The following is a 21,285-nucleotide window of genomic DNA, read 5'->3' as shown; positions in this document are numbered from 1 at the left end:
ACCTTAAGACAAGGTCTTGCTGTCACCCAGGCTGGAGTGCAGTGGTACAACTCTAGCTTACTGCAGCTTCAAACTCCTGGGTTTAAGCAATCCTTCTGCCTCAGCCTCCAGACTAGCTAGGACTACAGGCATGCACCATCATGCCTGGCTAATTTTTTTTTTTTGTAGAGATGTGATCTCGCTTTGTTGCCTAGGCTGGTCTCAAACTCCTAGCTTTGAGCAATCCTCCTGCCCCAACCTCCCAAAGTGCTGGGATTATAGGTGTGAGCCACCACACCTGGCTTACACCACAAGTCTTGCTTTGCTTTTGGCTTCTGTGGAATTTTTATTATTTTCCTGCTGGTTCTGTGACATTAAAATACATATTTAATATTTTATCCAGCACTTTTTGCTATTTCATAGCTGGAGGGTTCAGAGATCTTGTTTATCAAGTATCTGGAAATGGAAGTTGACTTGTGCTTTATGTGTATTTATAATTTGATTGTTATTATGGGGCAGGCTTGTTGGCAAGATGATAACCAGAAGTTTGCTTATTTTTGGAATTATGTGCCTAGTCTATAGTCGGTGCTTAAAAGTATTTGCGGAATGAACACTATCCAGAAGGCAGTTCCCTAGCAGGAATCAGATGTATACCATGTACCGAAAACTCCGTAAATAAAAGATGCTATGAAACTTCTGAATGATAAACCAGCTACCTACGTGGCCTTGGTTTCCCTAAAAGGATTGACTATAGTGGCCATATTGGGTCATGAAAGGGCCTTTTCTCCCTTTTCCTTTTCTCTCATTCAGCTAATCCTCCTGACTTCTGATTGTCCCACTTTACTGTTTCTCTATGATTGAGCAGGTTAACTGCCCTCTTACAACTCTCGACAGCCTGTTAGTTTTAACAGTGACTGCCTTCTCCTGGAATCCTAGCAATTAGAAACACTCTTGGGAGGCCGGGCATGGTGGCTCACACCTGTAATCCCAGCACATTGGGAGGCCTGGGTGTGTGGATTGCCTGAGGTCAGGAGTTCGAGACCAGTCTGGCCAACATGGTGACACCCCATCTCTACGAAAAATACAAAAAAATTACCAGGTGTGGTGGTGTGCACCTGTAATCCCAGCTACTTGGGAGACTGAGGCAGGGGAATTGCTTGAACCAGGGAGGTGGAGGTTGCAGTGAGCCGAGATCACACCACTGCACTCCAGCCTGGGCAACAGAGTGAGACTCTGTCTCAAAGAAAAAAAAAAAGAAAGAAACACTCTTGGCAGTTGTATTCTTTATTCTTCCATCTACTGCCTGTCTCCCTTTTAAGAGTAATGATAGGCCGGGCGCGGTGGCTCAAGCCTGTAATCCCAGCACTTTGGGAGGCCGAGACGGGCGGATCACGAGGTCAGGAGTTCGAGACCATCCTGGCTAACACGGTGAAACCCCGTCTCTACTAAAAAATACAAAAAACTAGCCGGGCGAGGTGGCGGGCGCCTGTAGTCCCGGCTACTCGGGAGGCTGAGGCAGGAGAATGGCGTAAAAACCCGGGAGGCGGAGCTTGCAGTGAGCTGAGATCCGGCCACTGCACTCCACCCTGGGCGACACAGCGGGACTCCGTCTCAAAAAAAAAAAAAAAAAGAGTAATGATATTGGACACTTATTAAGCACTTCTCCATGCCAAGCACCATGCTGAATGCTTTATTCACACAATAAAGGTGAATAAATGCATAGAGAAGTCACTCAGGGCTGCTCACACGTGTAATCCCAACAATTTGGGAGGCCAAGGCGGAAGGATCGCTAGAGGCCAGGAGTTTGAGACCAGCCTGGGCAACATAGTAAGATCCCCATCTCTCAATAAATAAAATATAAAAAGAGAAGTCAGGGTTACATGGCTAATAAGGGGTAGATAACGGATTCAGGGCCCAAACTCCAAACCATTTCTGCTTTGTCCACCTCTGTAATGTCCCTTCCGAATGGTTGCTTAGCTGCTGTTATATTCCATCGCTTGGCTGCCCATTTATTTTAGATAGATGTAGTTATTAGGAAATTCATGTTGAACCAAAATCTATTACCAGGAACAAATGAGCCTTAGATTTGCTTGAAATACCCCACCAACATGGTTGCTTTCCTCTAGGCATGTTACAATTTACTCATGTCCCAGTGCGAAGGTGGCACTTTGAACTGGGCAGAATATTCCGTTCGTGATCATACCAGCAATGCTGGACTGTTACTTCCTACACATCACAGAATTAGCTCTTCTTGTAGCTATAACACACTTCTAACTCACATAGAGCAAATAGATCAGTTTTTTTAACACTTGCAACTGCTATTAACATTCATCTTTTTTATGTTTTTACAGTTGGCTTTGGCTTTTTGTAGTCACATACTCTGCCACTGAGCTATATCCTCTGTCTGGCTTTTTGAACCAGAGGGTAAAATGATTTGTCATTCACGACTGTCCTATAACTGTGACATTACACATTGCTGGGTTTTATAAGGAAGAACAAAGGAAGACCTCTTTTTTTCTTTGTATTATTATTATTTATTTTGAGACAGAGTCTCGCTCTGTTGCCCAGGCTGGAGTGTAGTGGTGTGATCAGGGCTTACTGCAGCCTCACTCTCAAGGCCCTCCTGGCCTCAAGTGATCCTCCTACCTCAGCCTCCTAAGTAGCTGGGACCACAGGAGTGAACCACCACACCCGACTAATTTTTGTATTTTTTTGTAGATAAGGGGTTTCATCATGTTGCCTAGGCTGGTCTCAAACTCTTGGGCTCAAGTGATCATCCTTCCTCGGCCTCGCAAAGTGATGGGATAATAGGCATGAACTACCATGTCCAGCCAGACCACTGTCAATTGTATGGTCTGGGAAGGCTTCACCAAGGAAGTGTCAGTTTAGCTGTGAGGAATGATGGAGTCGGGGTGGAGAAGGGCTTTCCAGGTAGAAGGAAACATGAGTCAAGGCTTTGAGGCATGAATGTGTTGGCTGGGTGCACTGGCTCACACCTGTAATCCTAGCATTTTGGGAGGCCCTGGCATGCAGATCAGTTGAGGTTAGGAATTCAAAACCAGCCTGGCCAACATGGTGAAACCCTGTCGCTACTAAAAATACAAAAAAATTATCTGGGAATGGTGGCGGGCACCTGTAATCCCAGCTACTTGGGAGGCTGAGGCAGGAGAATCACTTGAACCTGGGAGGTGGAGATTGCAGTGAGCCAAGATCGCACCGCTGCACTCCAACCTGGGCAACAGAGCTAGAGTTCATCTTAAAAAAAAAAAGAAAGTGGGCCAGGCGCGGTGGCTCACGCCTGTAATCCCAGCACTTTGGGAGATCGAAGTGGGCAGATCACGAGGTCAGGAGTTCAAGACCAGCCTGACCAACATGGTGAAACCCTGTCGCTACTAAAAATAAAAAAAATTAGCCAGATGTGGTGGCAGGCACCGGTAGTCCCAGCTACTCAGGAGGCTGAGGCAGGAGAATGATGTGAACCCGGGAGGTGGAGCTTGCAGTGAGCTGAGATTGCGCCACTGCACTCCAGCCTGGGTGACAGAGCACGTCTCAAAAAAAAAAAAAAGAAACTGTTTAGTGTGCTCAGGGGCCTAGAAGGAGGCAAGTGTGTGTAGCCAAGGTATAGTGAATGAGGGGGAAAGCTGCACAGGATGACACTTGGAAGGCTGAAACACTAGAGGCATTCCCATTACATGAATAAGCAGTGACAAACTTACAAGCATTTTAAAGGAAAAGTTCAGGGAATACTAATGTCATGATGATGCTGGCTGTTGTGTATTGCCCGCTTTCTGTGTGCTAAGCACATTTAAAGTGATTCACACGACTTATCTCCATCCTGAGGAGAATGACGAGAATGACACCATTGTTATCCCCATTTTAATAGATGACGAAACTGAGGCACAGAGATGTTTAGAAATTGAGATCATGCTAATAGTGGTAGATTAAAGATTTTCGCCAGGCGCGGTGGCTCATGCCTGTAATCCCAGCACTTTGGGAGGCCGAGGCGGGCAGATCACCTGACCAACATGGAGAAACCCTATCTCTAAAAATACAAAATTAGCCGGGTGTGGTGGCGCATGCCTGTAATCCCAGCTACTTGGGAGGCTGAGACAGGAGATTCGCTTGAACCCAGGAGGTGGAGGTTGCAGTGAGCTGAGATTGCGCCATTGCACTCCGGCCTGGGCGACAAGAGCGAAATTCTGTCTCAAAAAAAAAAAAAAAAGATTTTCACCCAGGCAGCCCAACTCCAGAGCCCTTCACCTCTATCCTGGGCACCTAATAGAGGGTCCTGAACTAGTCAGAGAGCTTGGGAAAGCTTTGGTGGCTGGAGGACCTCTAAGATAAGCAGCACCCCTCTTCTAATGCTCTTATATAATACAGGGAGACATCCTCACTGGGCCAGGCCTGATTCTTCAGGGCCTAACTCTGCAACCCTGAGTAAAGGAGAGCAGGCAGCAGACAGCCAGAATTGGCCAGCTCAGGTCATTGTTACAACTGTCAACCGTGGCTGCTTTAAAGATAACAAATACGGAGCTGTGTGTGGTGGCGTGCCCCTGTGGTCTTAGCTACTCAGGAGGCTGAGGCAGGAGGATCACTTGAGCCCAGGAGTTCAAGTCCAGCCTAGGCAACATAGTGAGACCCCATCTCTAAAAACAAAAATGCCTAGGCTAGGCACAGTGGCTCATGCCTGTAATCCCAGCACTTTGGGAGGCCGAGGCAGGCAGATCACTTGAGGTCAGGAGTTCGTGACCAGCCTGGCAACATGGTGAAACCCCATCTCTATTAAAAATACAAAAATTAGCTGGGCATGGTGGGGGGCACTTGTAGTCCCAGCTACTGAGGAGGCTGAGACAGGAGAATCACTTGAACCTGAGAGGTGGAGGTTACAGTGAGCAGAGATGGTGCCGCTGCAATCCAGCCTGGGTGACAGGGCAAGACTCCGTCTCCAAAAAACATTAAAAAATAGAATTTTAAAACCCAGATACCTGTAGCATATATAAGGGACAATTGCAGTTTGGAAGGTACTTCCACATGTATTACATCATTTGATTTTTAAAAATTACTCTCATGTGGTTGTCATAAAATTTGTTAAGATAGATAAGGCAGGGATTATTAGCCTTGCTTTGCAGAGGAGGAAACAGGCTTAGAGAGGTACCAAGGTCACCCAGCTAGTGAGTAGTAGAAAGACTTTGTTTTTCCAATCCAGTTTTCCTGCCTTCCCTCCTCACCCATTTGGTTCTTATGGTGTTTCTTTCATGTGGCCAGGAGAAGGAGCGCTCCTGGCACCAGCAGGAGCTGGCGAAGGCTCTGGAGAGCTTAGAGAGGGAAAAAATGGAGCTTGAAGTGAGGCTAAAGGAGCAGCAGACAGAAATGGAGGCCATCCGGGCCCAGAGGGAAGAAGAACGAACCCAGGCAGAGAGTGCCCTATGCCAGGTGAGAAGCTACGAGGATTGAAGCTGCCCGTCCAATCAGCGATCTCCTTACTTTTGACCACTTCCTTTTCCACTCCCAAGAGTGGTGCTGCAGAGGGGCTTCCAGAAGAGAGCGTAGCTACCCACTCTGCTACCAGTGAGCAGGGTGGTCCACACCATTAGCCACAGTTCCGGCAGTATGTCATACTTCCTGAGGGAGGGCTGACATGTACCACATCCTGTCAGCTTGCAAACCAGTGGTAATCTTTGCACTTCCTTGTTCTGAACCCATGGGTTGAGACCTTCCTTTGTCCTCAGCCCCTTCTCATCCGCTAGAAAAGCCCTAGAGCAGCTGGGATGTGCTTGTGGCCTCATTGGTGAGCATGGTAACCCTGAGCCCACAAGCCCTTACCCTCCTACCCGTCCACAGATGCAGCTGGAAACAGAGAAAGAGAGAGTATCCCTCCTGGAGACACTGCTGCAGACCCAGAAGGAGCTAGCAGATGCCAGCCAACAACTGGAACGGCTGAGGCAGGACATGAAAGTCCAGAAGTTAAAGGAGCAGGTATGGAGGGTGGACTCGTGAGTAGGGGAGAAAGGGGCACTCATTTACCCATTCGACCACGAAGAGTTCTTGGGCACTTCTTATGTGCCAGGCCTGTGCTAAGTGCTGACACATGACAAGTACGTAAAGGTGTGGCACAGGCCGGGTGGGGTAGATCACGCCTGTAATCCCAGCACTTTGGCAGTTCAAGGCGGGTGGATCACCTAAGGTCTGGAGACCAGCCTGGGCAACATGGTGAAACCCATCTCTACTGAAAATACAAAAATTAGCCAGGTATGGTGGCAGGCACCTGTAATCCCAGCACATTGGGAGGCCGAGGCGGGCAGATCAATTAAGGTCGGGAGTTCGAGACCAGCCTGGCCAACCTGGTGAAACCCCATCTCTACAAAAATACAAAAATTAGCTGGGCGTGGTGGCGTTTACCTATAATCCCAGCTGCTTGGGAGGCTGAGGCAGGAGAATCGCTCGAACCCAGGAGGCGGAGGTTGCAGTGAGCCAAGGTCACACCACTGCACTCCAGCCTGGGTGACAGTGCACGACTCAAAAAAAAAAAAGGTGTGGCACAGCAGTCAGTATGACAGACATTGCCCCTGCCCTCAGGGAACTTACATTCCTGTGGCAGAGATGGATGACAAATGAGCAGACACAAAGCAAATGAGATTATTACAGTTTGTAATAAGCGCTGTAAAGGAAATAGAGTGATACAACTGAGAGTGATTCAAAGGAGGTCAGTTTGCACTTAGTGGTCAGGGAAGGCCTCACTGAGAAAGTAACATCTGAGCTGAGACTTGAAGGTTAAAAACAAACCAGCTCTGGCTGGGCGCAGTGGCTCACGCCTGTAATCCCAGCATGAGAGGCCGAGGCGGGCGGATCCTGAGGTCAGGAGATCGAGACCATCCTGGCTAACACAGTGAAACCCCGTCTCTACTAAAAATAAAAAAAAATTAGCCAGGCGTGTTGGCGGGCCCCTGTAGTCCCAGCTACTCGGGAGGCTGAGGCAGGAGAATGGCGTGAACCTGGGAGGTGGAGATTGCAGTGAGCCAAGAGCGCGCCACTGCACTCCAGCCTGGGCGACAGAGTGAGAAAAAAAAGAAAAAAAGAAACCAGCTCCGTGATACGACATAGGTGAACCTTGAAAATATCAGATTAAGTGGAAGAGCCCATCACAAGAGGCCATATATTATATATGATATGATTCCATTTATATGAAACACCAAGAACAGGCAACTCTATAGAGGCAGAAAGCAGATTTACGGTAGGGAGTGGGGTGGGGAATGGGGAGTGACAGTGAATGGGCACGGAGTTTATTTTGGGATTGATGGAAATGTTCTAAACTTGATTGCAGTGATAGTTGTACAACTCTGAATATCCTAAAACCCACTACATTGTATACGTTAAATGAATGAATTGTATGGTATATGAATTATATCTCAAGCCATGTAAAAGAAATGCCTGACATGGGAAGAACACTTTAGGCAGAGGAAACACCTGTCACAAGGGCCCTGTGACACAGAAGAGGGGTTGGGAAGTTCAAGGACAAAAAGGAGGCAGTGTGGCTCCAGCTTGATAAACTCAGGGGCAAGTGGAGTGGTAGCCAGAAGCCCTTTGTCAACCATTGTAGGAGCTTGGATTTTGTTCTAAGGGCAGTGGGAAACTGTTGGGTGGTATGTATGTATGTATGTACGTATTTATGTATTTGGGACTGAGTCTCACTCTGTCACCCAGGCTAGAGTGTGGTGGCACCATCTCAGCTCACTACAACCTTCGCCTCCCGGGTTCAAGCAATTCTTGTGCCTCAGCCTCCCAAGTAGCTGGGATTACAGGTGCCCACCACCACGCCTGGCTAATTTTTGTATTTTTAGTGGAGAAAGGGTTTCACCATGTTGGCCAGGCTAGTCTCAAACTCCTGACCTCAAGTGATCCACCCACCTCAGTTTCCCAAAGTGTTGGGATTACAGGTGTGAGCCACCGCGCCTGGCCAGTTGGGTGGTATTTAAAAAGCAGGGGTGGGATATGATTTATTTGTATATACATATACACATGCATATACATACCTGTGTATGTTTTTTTAAATACTTTAGCTGCTGAGTAGAGAATAGTGTGTGTGTGTGTTTTTAGGGGATCATGGCATCAAGTGGAAGTAGGGATACAGTTAGGAGACTGTTGCCATGGTCTGAGTGAGAGACTATTACCAACTCGTGGACCCTGACCAAGAAACCTGGGTGAGCCAATGCACTCTGTGAGGGAGGAGAGGGACTAGGAAGTGAGACGGTGAGGTGGAAACAATGTGGATTGCTGGCTCCTGCCTCAGCTTTTGCCACCCCACTAAAAAAAAACAGTATTTATACAACACAGATTTCCTTTACTCACTGATGTCTTATCCCTCTTCAGGAGACCACTGGAATGCTACAGACCCAGCTCCAGGAGGCTCAGCGGGAGCTGAAGGAGGCAACCCGGCAGCACAGAGATGACCTTGCTGCCCTCCAACAAGAGAGCAGCTCCCTGCTACAGGATAAGATGGACCTGCAGAAGCAGGTCCCCTCCTCCTCCCCACCCAGTCCCATGGTCCTTCCCCAACACAGCCAGGCCTTCCCACTTCCTCCTGCAGGACAGGGAGAACCTTGGCCCTGCTGCCTGGTTTGGGAGAGTAGATGGGTGGGCCACAGTACTGAGTGGAAAATTAAAGGGTGCTCAGAGTTGAGCGTGTGCCTCTCAGAGCCCTGGGAGAGTGACTTCTTTCTCTGTAATGGTCGCAGAGCTTGTATTTTCCCCGGCTGTCTCAATTGCAATTATTCTTTCCATCCTTGCCATAAATCTAATATTTTTACATACTAGGTTGCTTCTCAGAATCCTATATCAAATGATGTTCTGACTTTTCTTTTTTTTTTTTTTCTTTTTTTTTTGAGACGGAGTCTCGCTCTGTCGCCCAGGCTGGAATGCAGTGGCCGGATCTCAGCTCACTGCAAGCTCCGCCTCCCAGGTTTACGCCATTCTCCTGCCTCAGCCTCCTGAGTAGCTGGGACTACAGGCGCCCGCCACCTCGCCCGGCTAGTTTTTTGTATTTTTTTTAGTAGAGACGGGGTTTCACCGCGTTAGCCAGGATGGTCTCGATCTCCTGACCTCGTGATCCGCCCATCTCGGCCTCCCAAAGTGCTGGGATTACAGGCTTGAGCCACCGCGCCCGGCCCTAATTTTTAAATTTTTATAGAGACAGGGTCTCACTATGTTGCCCAGGCTGATCTCAAACTCCTGGTCTCAAGCAGTCTGCCTGCCTTGGCCTCCCAAAGTGTTGAGAATACGGGTGTGATTCACTGCACCTAGCCCAGCGAAAATTTTTATTTGTGCCTGCCTCTGTGCAGCATATGTGAGGCTGGGAGGCAGATGACCAAGCCTAATTGTATTGAGGAAGGGGGTGGTTAAGAAGAGTGTGTAGGGATTGGTGGAACTGCCAGAGCATTGGAAATGACCACTGACTATGGTAAACCTCGAAGGACCCTGAAGCCCTAGGTGAGGAGCATCTTCCCACTGGCCCCCTGCCCTGCCATCTTGGTCTCCATGCCCTTAACTTTCCAGGTGGAGGACCTGAAGTCTCAGCTGGTGGCCCAGGATGACTCCCAGAGGCTGGTGGAGCAAGAGGTTCAGGAGAAGCTGAGAGAGACCCAGGAGTATAACCGAATTCAGAAGGAACTGGAGAGAGAGAAGGCCAGGTAGGCTAGATAGGCCATGGATGTGGCTATTTGGCTGCCATGGTCACTGTGATATTGAGAGTTGTTTGCTCAGGCCACCTTGCCTTTCATGTCTACAACTCTGGGATGTACATGTAGCCATGTGGAGAGGACATGGTTCCTGTCTTAAAAGCTTGAATTTCATTTATTTAGTAAATATTTCAAGAATACCCATTTTGCACCAGGCACCGTGCCTGGGGATACAGTGATACCCTGCCCCAATAGAATTTATAGTTTGGTGGGGAAGACATTAATCAAATAACTCAAATTTTTACAGATTATGACACATGGAGGAAACAGGGTGAGATAGAAGAGACCTACTTTAGAACCGTTGTTAGGGAAGACTTTTCTCAGGAAGTTGCGTTTAAACTGAGCACTCAGCATGAAGTGGAGCTACCCATGTAAGAGGATGAGGGGGAGTTCTTTTTTTTTTTTTTTTTTTGAGACAGAGTCTCGCTCTGTCGCCCAGGCTGGAGTGCAATGGCCGGATCTCAGCTCACTGCAAGCTCCGCCTCCCGGGTTTACGCCGTTCTCCTGCCTCGGCCTCCCGAGTAGCTGGGACTACAGGCACCTGCCACCTCGCCCGGCTAGTTTTTTGTATTTTTTAGTAGAGACGGGGTTTCACCGTGTTAGCCAGGATGGTCTCGATCTCCTGACCTCGTGATCCACCCATCTCGGCCTTCCAAAGTGCTGGGATTACAGGCTCGAGCCACCGCGCCCGGCCATGGGGGAGTTCTATTCTGTAAGAGGAGAAATCATGTGCAAAGGCCATGAGGCAGATAAAAGTTTACAGTGTTTGGTGGAACTGAAAGAGTGGTCGGAGCCTGATTGGATTGTGATTGGAGGTTGGTGAATGAGGAGAGTGGCATGAGCTGGGCAGGTCCACAGCATTCCGGATTTGGTAGGTCACAGCAAGGAGTTTGTAGTTTGAGTTTCATAGGAAACCGCTGGAGAATTTTAAGCAGGGAAATTGATATAATCCAACTTATGTATTTGAAGGGATTATAATGACATGAGACATCAGGAGTGACAGAAGACCATTCAGAGTGAAGAGCAGCTTGTATTCTTAGTGCTGCAGGAATTTGAGAAGGGACCAGCCTGGCCAACATGTCTACTAAAAATACCAAAAAAATTAGCTGGGCATGGTGGTGGGTGCCTGTAATACCAGCTACTTGGAAGGCTGAGGCAGGAGAATTGCTTGAACCAAGAGGCGGAGGTTGCAGTGAGCTGAGATCACGCCACTGCACTCCCACTTCAGTGACAGAGCGAGACTCCATCTCAAAACAAAACAAAACAAAAACACAGTTTGAGAAGGGACAAATCATTTTGGTGATGAAACTAGAGGCAGGACGACAAGTTAGGCTGGTACAGTCGTCCTGATGAGAGATCCTAAAGCTAAACCAAGGTAGGGTAGTGGGGAAGAGGAGGAGAGAGGAGGAGAAGAGGTTTAAAGGATGTTAAGGGAGTTAGAAGCAATTGTATGTAATCATAGATTGCTATAGGTAGGTTGAAGGGAGAACTCTGGAGTGGTCAAGGTTCTATGTTGGGACACTGTGTGGATGGAAGTGCCATTCACTGAACTAGGGAACATAGTAGGAGATGATTGGGTAGGCAGGGGAGGAGAGGAGAGGGACGGGGAAGATTTGGACATGTTGAAGGTGAGGTACTAATATAAGGTTTATGTGAAATTTGCCAGAGAAGAATAACTGTAAGGTTGATAGCTGGGCGTGGTGGCACATGCCTATAATCCCAGCTACTCGGGAGGCTGAGGCACAAGAATCACTTGAACCCAGGAGGCAGAGGCTGCAGTGAGCTGAGATCGTGCCACTGCACCCCAGCCTGGGTAACAGAGCAAGACTCTGTCTCAAAAACAACAACAACAACAACAACAACAAAAACCTGTGAGGTTGAAATGAGGCATCATCTGCAGGAAGTACCTAGGAGCACTTATAGTAAGTGCTCAGTAAATGATAGCTCTTATTGTTACATCATAATCATTATCATTACTATTTCTATTTTGATTATTAATGCTATCTTTAGAATACTCCGATGAGACGGTAATTTTTCATTCCCTAAGAGAATGGCCCAGCACTCTGACCCCTCTCTTTTAGTCTGACTCTGTCACTGATGGAAAAGGAACAGAGACTCCTTGTTTTACAAGAAGCTGACTCTATTCGACAACAAGAGCTGAGCGCCCTGCGCCAGGACATGCAGGAGGCCCAGGGAGAACAGAAAGAGCTCAGTGCCCAGGTACTTCCCACTCTGGTTATGAGCCCTGCATCCCTGGCAGAAGCCTGATCCTGAAGCGGTGGATTGATTGCTCTGAGTCCTCTCATGGAGAGGACCCATCTATTTTTCCTGATTACAGGATAGGCTGGTGCCTCAGTACCCCTACAGGAGGGGGAAGCCAGGACTAGAGAAGGTGGGGGCTTGGGAACCTGACCCAGAGATGGGCATGGCTCCTGTGGGAAACCTGACAGCCCAGAGCAAAGTGCACACAAGGATGGAGCCCACAAGGCCTGGTTCCAGCACAGCCACTTCCAACTGTGCTGGGTCTGGTTGGCAAGATGTAGCAGGGAGAATGAGCAACCAGAAATACTCCAGATCAGGCAGGCAGCAGGAAGACTTCCAGGTACTCAGTCTGCCCACATCAGAACCCCAGATGTATACAGAGGAAAGATGATCTAGGAGGGAAGGAAGAGCCAGATGGTGGATTGCAGGGGTTAAGGGCACACAGGTTTGGCTGTTCAACAGTCTTGAGTTTGAATGTAAGTTGTACCACTCTCTAATTGTGTGAACGTCAGCTTCTTCATCGATAAAACAAGGGTGATAATTCTTGTTCCTAATTCCTATAACCATTATAGGAGTATATAAAGTGTCAGGAACACAATAAGCATTCAGTACATGGTAGCTATTATTGTGACTGGTCTTACTAGGTGCAGCGTCGGGGTTTCATGGCAGAGTTCTGATCTTAGCAGGGAGCCAGCAAGCCAGAGAGCCAGGGCTGAAATCCATTAGCATAGCAACTTGGGCCCAGGTGTTCAGTAGTCAGCAGGCAGCCAGGTGTTAGATCTAGGGTAATACTCATTTCAGAGCCCCTCTACCTACCTGAGAGCTGAGCTGAAATCCTCCCAGCCCTGATCAGAGTTTGTAAAAGGATTGAGTGGGGTCTGGCCTGGGAAGGCCTGAGGAGAGGATATCCACTTCCTGCTTATAGTATGTACAATTCCTCCTTGGCAGATGGAATTACTAAGGCAAGAGGTGAAGGAAAAGGAGGCTGACTTTCTGGCCCAGGAAACACAGCTGCTGGAGGAGCTGGGGGCATCTCGTATCACGGAGCAGCAGCTGCGAGCTTCCTTGTGGGCCCAGGAAGCCAAGGCAGCCCAACTACAGCTGCGACTGCGCAGCACAGAGAGCCAGCTAGAAGCACTGGCCACGGAGCAGCAGCCCGGGAACCAGGCCCAGGCCCAGCTGGCCAGCCTCTACTCTGTCCTGCAGCAGGCCCTGGGGTCTGTTTGTGAGAGCAGGCCTGAGCTGAGTGGTGGGGGAGACTCTGCTCCTTCCTTCTGGGGCCTTGAGCCAGGTGAGACAGCCACTCCAGAACTAGGTCCTTTGGGCCAAAGCCAGGCCTGGCTCCCAGGGGAAAGGGAGAGGAATGCTATTTGTTAGGCCATATTGCTTCGGGGCTAAGATTACACACTTGGGAATTAATTCTGAGTTTAAGCCCCAGCTCTACTGTTTGCTAGCCATGTGTCCTTGGGCAAGTCACCTATCCTCTCTGAGCTTGATTTTCCTCAACTACAAAATGAGGATGTTAAAAGTACTTACCTTATAATTTCATCAAGGAGTTATGAGGTTGCAGATGTGAATCGCTTACACGGTTCCTGGCACTTATTAAGTGTGTAATAAGCGATAGCTGGCGTTATCTAGCACCCATCATAGTGCCTGGCCCATACTTATGGAGAAAATATGTGATGAGCAAACTGCTGAGAAGGGGTTCTTTGCGGAGAGGAGGGACCAATGGGAAGGCCAGGGCTGTGTTTGGGGAGGTCTGGCTGTTTCTTTGCATAGTGGCAGCTAGGTGAGGAGGTTTTCCTCTTTTTTTCAGACCAGAATGGAGCTAGGAGCCTCTTTAAGGGAGGGCCCCTGCTGACTGCTCTCTCCGCTGAGGCAGTAGCATCTGCCCTCCACAAGCTTCATCAAGACCTGTGGAAGACTCAACAGACCCGGGTATGTTTCTCTGCTCCCCTTTCCTGAACTCTACATCCCTCGAAAAGCATGAGGCAAAGATGTATGAAGCAGTTTGACCTGTTTTATTCCTGAGATCAAGTTGGGATGAGTTTCACCTCTATCACTTACCCCCTGGCAACTACAAATGAAGCATTTGGAGTTCCTGGGCCTTGTTTTCCCTTGCAGAGTAGGGCAGATAGTGCCTCCTCAGGATTTTGAGGATTAGATGAGTGAGGATCTTGAATGAGCCCTGTAAACCAAAAAACCCTGGGTAGGCCAGGCACGGTGGCTCACGCCTGCAATCCCGTGCTTTGGGAGGCTGAGACATGTGGATCACCTGAGGTCAGGAGTTCGAAATCAGCCTGGCCAATATGGTGAAACCCCATCTCTACTAAAAATACAAAAATTAGCCAGGGGTGGTGATGGGCGCCTGTAATCCCAGCTACTTTGGAGGCTGAGGAGGAGAATCACTTGAACCCGGGAGGTGGAGGTTGCAGTGAGCCAAGATTGTGCCAGTGCACTCCAGACTGGGTAATAAAAGTGAAACTCCATCTTAGAAAAAAAAAAAAAAAAACCTGGGCAGATGTGTGGTATTGTTTTGCATCGTTTTCCACTCAGCTGTGAATGTATTCTTGGTACCTAGACTTCCAAGAGAAACCCTAGAAATTGATGACCACTGAGATTTGAGGTTGGCATTTATGGGCACGTTCAAGGCCTAGGTCTGAAAGATCTCATAAATTCCACCTCACAGTGAACCTATCAATCAATACAAATTGAGTGCGCCATCCATATGTCAGCCACTCTGAGCTGGGGATACAGAAGGGAGAAAGACCTGATCTCTGCCTAAAGAAGGCTTGTGACATGGTGGAGGAACCAAACTGCATTCTACTGGAAAGTAGAACTGAGAGAATTAATTGGATCAGTAACAGATGCAAGTGATGTACTGTTGGAACTAGGAAGAAGGGGCAATTCATCCTGATTTGGGAAGGGTCAGAAGGAAAGAAAAGATGACCTTTGGGCTAAGCTTTGAAGTAGGAGTGTTGAGAGGGAAGGGGTGACCCCTGGGCTAACTTTGAGCAGGAGCTCTGTTTCAAAAGAGATAGACAGGTCAGAAGGGCATTCTCACTCCATCCAAGTGGAATAGAGCCTGTCATCACTTCAGGGAGCTAAATGCACATGTGTTCAGAGGAAGTAACCCAGCAATCTGGGAGTAGGTCCACAATGGCAGCCCACCACAGAGGCTGAGAATGAGGAGAGAGCTTGAGCCCTGCATTGCTTTGTGGAAGATGAGGAACTCATGTTTAGCCATGCCCTTCCTTTCCCAGGATGTTCTGAGGGATCAGGTCCAGAAACTGGAAGAGCGTCTAACTGATACTGAGGCTGAGAAGAGCCAGGTCCACACAGAGTTGCAGGATCTGCAGAGACAGCTCTCCCAGAATCAGGAAGGTGAGAAGCTCAAGACAGGCAGGGAGATTTAGAGGGAGGAGAAGGGACAGGTGGGGAGCCCAGAAGTGGCAGGCACAGGCCTAGCAGCTACTCTGTTTATTTTTATTTTATTTTATTTTTGAGATGGCATCTCACTCTGTCACCCAGGCTAGAGTGCAATGTCACTTCTACCTCTGCCTTCCAAGTAGCTAGGATTACAGGCACGCGCCACCAAGCCTGGCTAATTTTTTTGTATTTTTAGTAAAGACGGGGTTTCACCATGTTGACCAGGCTGGTCTTGAACTCCTGGCCTCAAGTGATCCGCCTGCCTCAATCTCCCAAGGTGCTGGGATTACAGGTGTGAGCCACCGCGCCCAGCTGCACTCCATTATTTACCCAGAACTGTGAGATGATATCTAGAGGCACTTCCAAAGGAGTGCTGACCCCCTTGAACTATTTTTTCTTCTACTTGCCCTTTGAGGCCCATCCTGGAAGAAGAGATTAGGAGGAACAGATTTGGTGAACTGAAAGAAGGAAATGGCTGGGCTTCCATTTTCTGTCTCTAGATTTTTTTTTTTTTTTTTTTGAGATGGAGTCTCGCTCTGTCACCCAGGCTAGAGTGCAGTGGTATGATCTCAGCTCACTGCAACCTCTGCCTCCCAGGTTCAAGCAATTCTCCTGCCTCAGCCTCCCAAATAGCTGGGATTACAGACATCTGCCACCACGCCCGGCTAATTTATGTATTTTTAGTAGAGACAAGGTTTCATCATGTTGGTCAGGCTGGTCTTGCTGGTCTTGAACTCCTGACCTCATGATCCGCCCACCTCGGCCTCCCAAAGTGCTGGGGTTACAGGCGTGAGCCACCATGCTTGGCCCTGTCTCTGTAGATTTAAAAAAAAAAAAATTGGAGACTCAGGGCCAGGACTATAAGAACATTATAAAACTCTGCATCTTTTGTCATCCATGTTACTTATTTTTATCGTCTTCAACTATGTCCTCCAAGTTAGCCTTTGGTCACTGAGGGATTATGAGCTTATTTGGGAGAAAGCAAGGAGAGGGGATCCGGGGAGGACATATCCATGTGCCAGCCAAGGACTGGAAAATGTCATGACTCCTTACAAAGGACAGTAGAGGAAGGGTCTTGAAGCTCAAGTTTCTACTGTAAAAGAGAAGAGTTAGCCAGGCATGGTGGTGGGAGGCTGAGGCAGGAGAATCACTTGAACCCGGGAGGTGGAGGTTGCAGTGAGCCGAGATTGTGCCACTGCATTCCAGCCTGGGTGACAGAGCAAGACTCCATCTCAAGAAAAGAAAAAAAGAGAAGAGGACAACTTGGGTCTTGGCCTTTTTTGAGACCGTTTGAGGGTTCCCTGAGAGCCACAAAAATAGTGAGATTCCAACGCCTGCTGCAGAAATGGTGGGCAGCCAGCAGAGCCACCCAGGTCTCTAGGAGCTCCTGCACAATTATAGGATTGGGGGCTAGAAGGGACCTCCAGTGTCATCTGGCTCAACCCTGTCTGGAATTGAGGGCCAAGGCTCTCTGTGATGAGGATGAGGACGTATTGGGATGATTACCAGGCAATGCTGGGGCTGGCAGCAGCAGGGAGTACTGCCAGGCAAATAGAAGCAGCTGGCAGATGGTTGATGTCTCTAGGACACTGGATAGAATTCTCTCCTTGGCCTTCCTCCCCTTTGAATCCGTTCCCCATCCTCCATCTGCACCTATATCCCTCTTTTCCCCCACCCCAAACATGGGTCTTACTCCACTACGTCTCCTCTCCTCTTCTCAAAGAGAAATCCAAGTGGGAAGGAAAGCAGAACTCCCTAGAATCTGAGCTGATGGAACTACATGAAACTATGGCATCCTTACAGAGTCGCCTGCGGAGAGCAGAGCTACAGCGAATGGAAGCCCAGGTAAAGTGTTACTGGTTTCAGGGAGGGGTTTGCCTCAGGAGTAGTCCCTTGGGCCCACCTTGGCCTGTGGTCATGTGTCCCACTTCCTTCAGCAAGTCTATCAGTTCCTCTGGCTGTCTCCATGTCCCTGGGGGCCATTATTAAGGTCCCAGTTAATCCTCCTTCAGTTGCTTTTTCTGAATTTGAGGTTGATATTTTTGCCCCTTGTCCTGAAGGACCAGAGTCTGCCCTGGGCATAGCAGAGTCCTGGGAGGTAGTAGGGATGCTCTTTTACAGTATCAGATTAACTGGAATATACTACCACTTTTTTGCCCAAGTCCTTGTCACTGCTAGTGCCACAAAATAAGAAAGAAAAGGGCCAGCGTTGGGGTGACAGTAGCAGGGAAGTGTAGTTTAAAGTGGCTTTTCATCTTGTCTTCCAGGGTGAGCGAGAGTTACTTCAGGCAGCCAAGGAGAACCTGACAGCCCAGGTGGAACACCTGCAAGCAGCTGTCGCAGAAGCCAGGGCTCAGGCAAGTGCTGCTGGCGTCCTGGAAGAAGACCTGAGAACGGCTCGCTCAGCACTGAAGCTGAAAAATGAGGAGGTGGAGAGTGAGCGTGAGAGAGCCCAGGCTCTGCAAGAGCAGGGCGAGCTGAAGGTGGCCCAAGGAAAGGCTCTGCAAGAGAATTTGGCCCTCCTGACCCAGACCCTAGCTGAAAGAGAAGGGGAGGTGGAGACTCTGCAGGGACAAATCCAGGAACTGGAGAAGCAACGGGAAATGCAGAAGGCTGCTTTGGAATTGCTGTCTCTAGACCTGAAGAAGAGGAACCAAGAGGTAGATCTGCAGCAAGAACAGATTCAGGAGCTAGAGAAGTGTAGGTCTGTTTTAGAGCATCTGCCTATGGCCGTCCAGGAGCGAGAGCAGAAGCTAACTGTGCAGAGGGAGCAGATCAGAGAGCTCGAGAAGGATCGGGAGACTCAGAGGAGTGTCTTGGAGCATCAGCTTCTAGAACTTGAGAAGAAAGACCAAATGATTGAGTCCCAGAGAGGACAGGTTCAGGATCTGAAAAAGCAGTTGGTTACTCTGGAATGCCTGGCCCTGGAACTGGAGGAAAACCATCACAAGATGGAATGCCAGCAAAAACTGATCAAGGAGCTGGAGGGCCAGAGGGAAACCCAGAGAGTGGCTTTGACCCACCTTACGCTGGACCTAGAAGAAAGGAGCCAAGAGCTGCAGGCACAAAGCAGCCAGATCCATGACCTGGAGAGCCACAGCACCCTTCTGGCAAGAGAGCTGCAGGAGAGGGACCAGGAGGTGAAGTCTCAGCGAGAACAGATCGAGGAGCTGCAGAGGCAGAAAGAGCATCTGACTCAGGATCTCGAGAGAAGAGACCAGGAGCTGATGCTGCAGAAGGAGAGGATTCAGGTTCTCGAGGATCAGAGGACCCGGCAGACCAAGATCCTGGAGGAGGACCTGGAACAGATCAAGCTGTCCTTGAGAGAGCGAGGCCGGGAGCTGGCCACTCAGAGGCAGCTGATGCAGGAACGGGCAGAGGAAGGGAAGGGCCCGAGTAAAGCACAACGCGGGAGCCTAGAGCACATGAAGCTGATCCTGCGTGATAAGGAGAAGGAGGTGGAATGTCAGCAGGAGCATATCCATGAACTCCAGGAGCTCAAGGACCAGCTGGAGCAGCAGCTCCAGGGCCTGCACAGGAAGGTAGGTGAGACCAGCCTCCTCCTGTCCCAGCGAGAGCAGGAGATAGTGGTCCTGCAGCAGCAATTGCAAGAAGCCAGGGAACAAGGGAAGCTGAAGGAGCAGTCACTTCAGAATCAACTGGATGAGGCCCAGAGAGCCCTAGCCCAGAGGGACCAGGAACTGGAGGCTCTGCAGCAAGAACAGCAGCAGGCCCAGGGACAGGAGGAGAGTGTGAAGGAAAAGGCAAACGCCCTCCAGGGAGCTCTGGAGCAAGCCCATATGACACTGAAGGAGCGTCAGGGAGAGCTTCAGGACCACAAGGAACAGGCACGAAGGCTCGAGGAAGAGCTGGCAGTGGAGGGACGGCGGGTCCAGGCCCTGGAGGAGGTGCTGGGAGACCTCAGGGCTGAGTCTCAGGAGCAGGAGAAAGCTCTGTTGGCCCTCCAGCAGCAGTGTGCTGAGCAGGCACAGGAGCACGAGGTGGAGACCAGGGCCCTGCAGGACAGCTGGCTACAGGTCCAGGCGGTGCTCAAGGAACGGGACCAGGAGCTGGAAGCTCTGCGGGCAGAAAGTCAGTCCTCCCGGCATCAGGAGGAGGCTGCCCTGGCCCGGGTTGAGGCTCTGCAGGAGGCCCTTGGCAAGGCTCATGCTGCCCTGCAGAGGAAAGAGCAGCATCTGCTTGAGCAGGCAGAATTGAGCCGCAGTCTAGAGGCCAGCACTGCCACCCTGCAAGCCGCCCTGGATGCCTGCCAGGCACACACTCAGCAGCTGGAAGAGGCCCTGAGGACGCGAGAAGGTGAGATCCAGGACCAGGATCTCCGATACCAGGAGGATGTGCAGCAGCTGCAGCAGGCACTTGCCCAGAGGGATGAAGAGCTGAGACATCAGCAGGAACAGGGGCAGCTGCTAGAGAAGTCTCTGGCCCAGAGGGTCCAAGAGAATATGATCCAAGAGAAGCAGAATCTAGGGCAGGAGAGAGAAGAGGAGGAGATAAGTGGCCTTCGTCAGAGTCTAAGGGAGCTACAGCTGACTCTAGTCCAAAAGGAACAGGAGATCCTGGAGCTGAGGGAGACCCAGCAAAGAAACAACCCGGAAGCCTTACCCCACAGCCACAGAGCCTCCCCAGTGGAGGAACAATCTCCAAAATTTGATTCTTTAGAGCCCAGGCTGCAGCGGGAGCTGGAGCGGCTACAGGCAGCCCTGAGACAGACAGAAGCCAGGGAGATTGAGTGGAGGGAGAAGGCCCAGGACTTGGCACTGTCCCTAGCGCAGACCAAGGCCAGTGTCAGCAGTCTGCAGGAGGTAGCCATGTTCCTACAAGCCTCTGTCCTGGAGCGGGACTCAGAACAGCAAAGGCTGCAGGTGAGTCACTCTACGGGGAGTAAGGGCCAGGGGACACACCCCTGCCTGGCTGAGCTCAGGGACTGCCCACCACCCTGGGCCCTGTGGCACCCCAGGGGTATGAGAAATCTGAGATCATGAGCACCTCAACATCGGTAGGATTCAGGCTACTGTGCTAGTCAGGGAAGATACAAAGAGGATAAGACCCCACAGTCTGCCCTCACAGAGTTCGCAGTCTAGCGGGTAAACAGTGATAATGCAGTGTGGTTGGTGCCCCACAGAAGTTTAGTATGCCCCAGGCATGCTGGAGGGATACCCACCCTTTCCTGGGAGTGGGTCCTGAAAGCCATTCTGGTAATAATTGTGTTTAAGATTAGACCTGGGCCAGGCACGGTGGCTCACGCCTGTAATCCCAGCACTTTGGGAGGCCAAGATGGGCAGATCACTTGAGGTCAGGAGTCCGAGACCAGTCTGGCCAACATGGTGAAACCCTGTCTCTACTGAAAATACAAAAATTAGCCAGGCGTGCTGGCACGTGCCTGTAATCCCAGCTACTTGGGAGGCTGAGGCAGGAGAATTGCTTGAACTCAGGAGGTGGAGGTTGCAGTGAGCTGAGATCGTGCCATTGCACTCCAGCCTGGGCAAAGAAGCGAGATTCCTTCTCAAAAAAAAAAAAAAAATAGACCTGAAGGGACCAGTAAGGAACTAGCCAAGCACAGGTTGGGGAGGAGCATTCGGGGGAAGAGGAAAAGAGGGCAAGAATAAATGTATCTGTGTAGATGGTTCAGGTTGCATGGGACAGGGAGGATTTGGTAAGAGACCGGAAGACAGCAGGGGCCATACCTGTCAGGGCTTGCAAGTCATGCTGAGGACCTGGGTGGTGGGAAGCAGATGAAGTGTTTGCGGCAGGGGAGTGATGTGATCAGACATACAGCTCAGAAAGATTGCTCAGGCTGCCGTATGGAGCAACAGCAGGTCTGGGGAGACCCACTGGGAGGCTGTACTGGGAAGTCCAGAGGAGA

The 21,285-nt window shown here is 49.9% G+C and overlaps 1 protein-coding gene across 2 annotated transcripts in view; it reads left to right on the top strand.

Annotated features, from left to right (window-relative positions):
* The window catches only part of CEP250 (centrosomal protein 250), a 62,236-nt gene that overhangs the window by 34,281 nt on the left and 6,670 nt on the right, over positions 1–21,285 (top strand). For both annotated transcript variants that reach the window (XM_025399985.1, XM_025399986.1), the window contains 10 exons: positions 5,245–5,412; positions 5,821–5,955; positions 8,347–8,490; positions 9,529–9,662; positions 11,792–11,930; positions 12,921–13,263; positions 13,789–13,910; positions 15,236–15,356; positions 17,125–17,246; positions 17,669–20,284. In XM_025399985.1, coding sequence (XP_025255770.1) covers positions 5,245–5,412; positions 5,821–5,955; positions 8,347–8,490; positions 9,529–9,662; positions 11,792–11,930; positions 12,921–13,263; positions 13,789–13,910; positions 15,236–15,356; positions 17,125–17,246; positions 17,669–20,284 — 4,044 coding nt within the window. The remainder of the gene's footprint in view (positions 1–5,244; positions 5,413–5,820; positions 5,956–8,346; positions 8,491–9,528; positions 9,663–11,791; positions 11,931–12,920; positions 13,264–13,788; positions 13,911–15,235; positions 15,357–17,124; positions 17,247–17,668; positions 20,285–21,285) is intronic.

Source organism: Theropithecus gelada, chromosome 10, assembly GCF_003255815.1.
Source record: "Theropithecus gelada isolate Dixy chromosome 10, Tgel_1.0, whole genome shotgun sequence".
Classification (NCBI taxonomy): domain Eukaryota; kingdom Metazoa; phylum Chordata; class Mammalia; order Primates; family Cercopithecidae; genus Theropithecus; species Theropithecus gelada.
The sequence above is the reverse complement of the archived record's forward strand: the minus strand, read 5'-3'. Positions and strand labels throughout refer to the sequence as shown.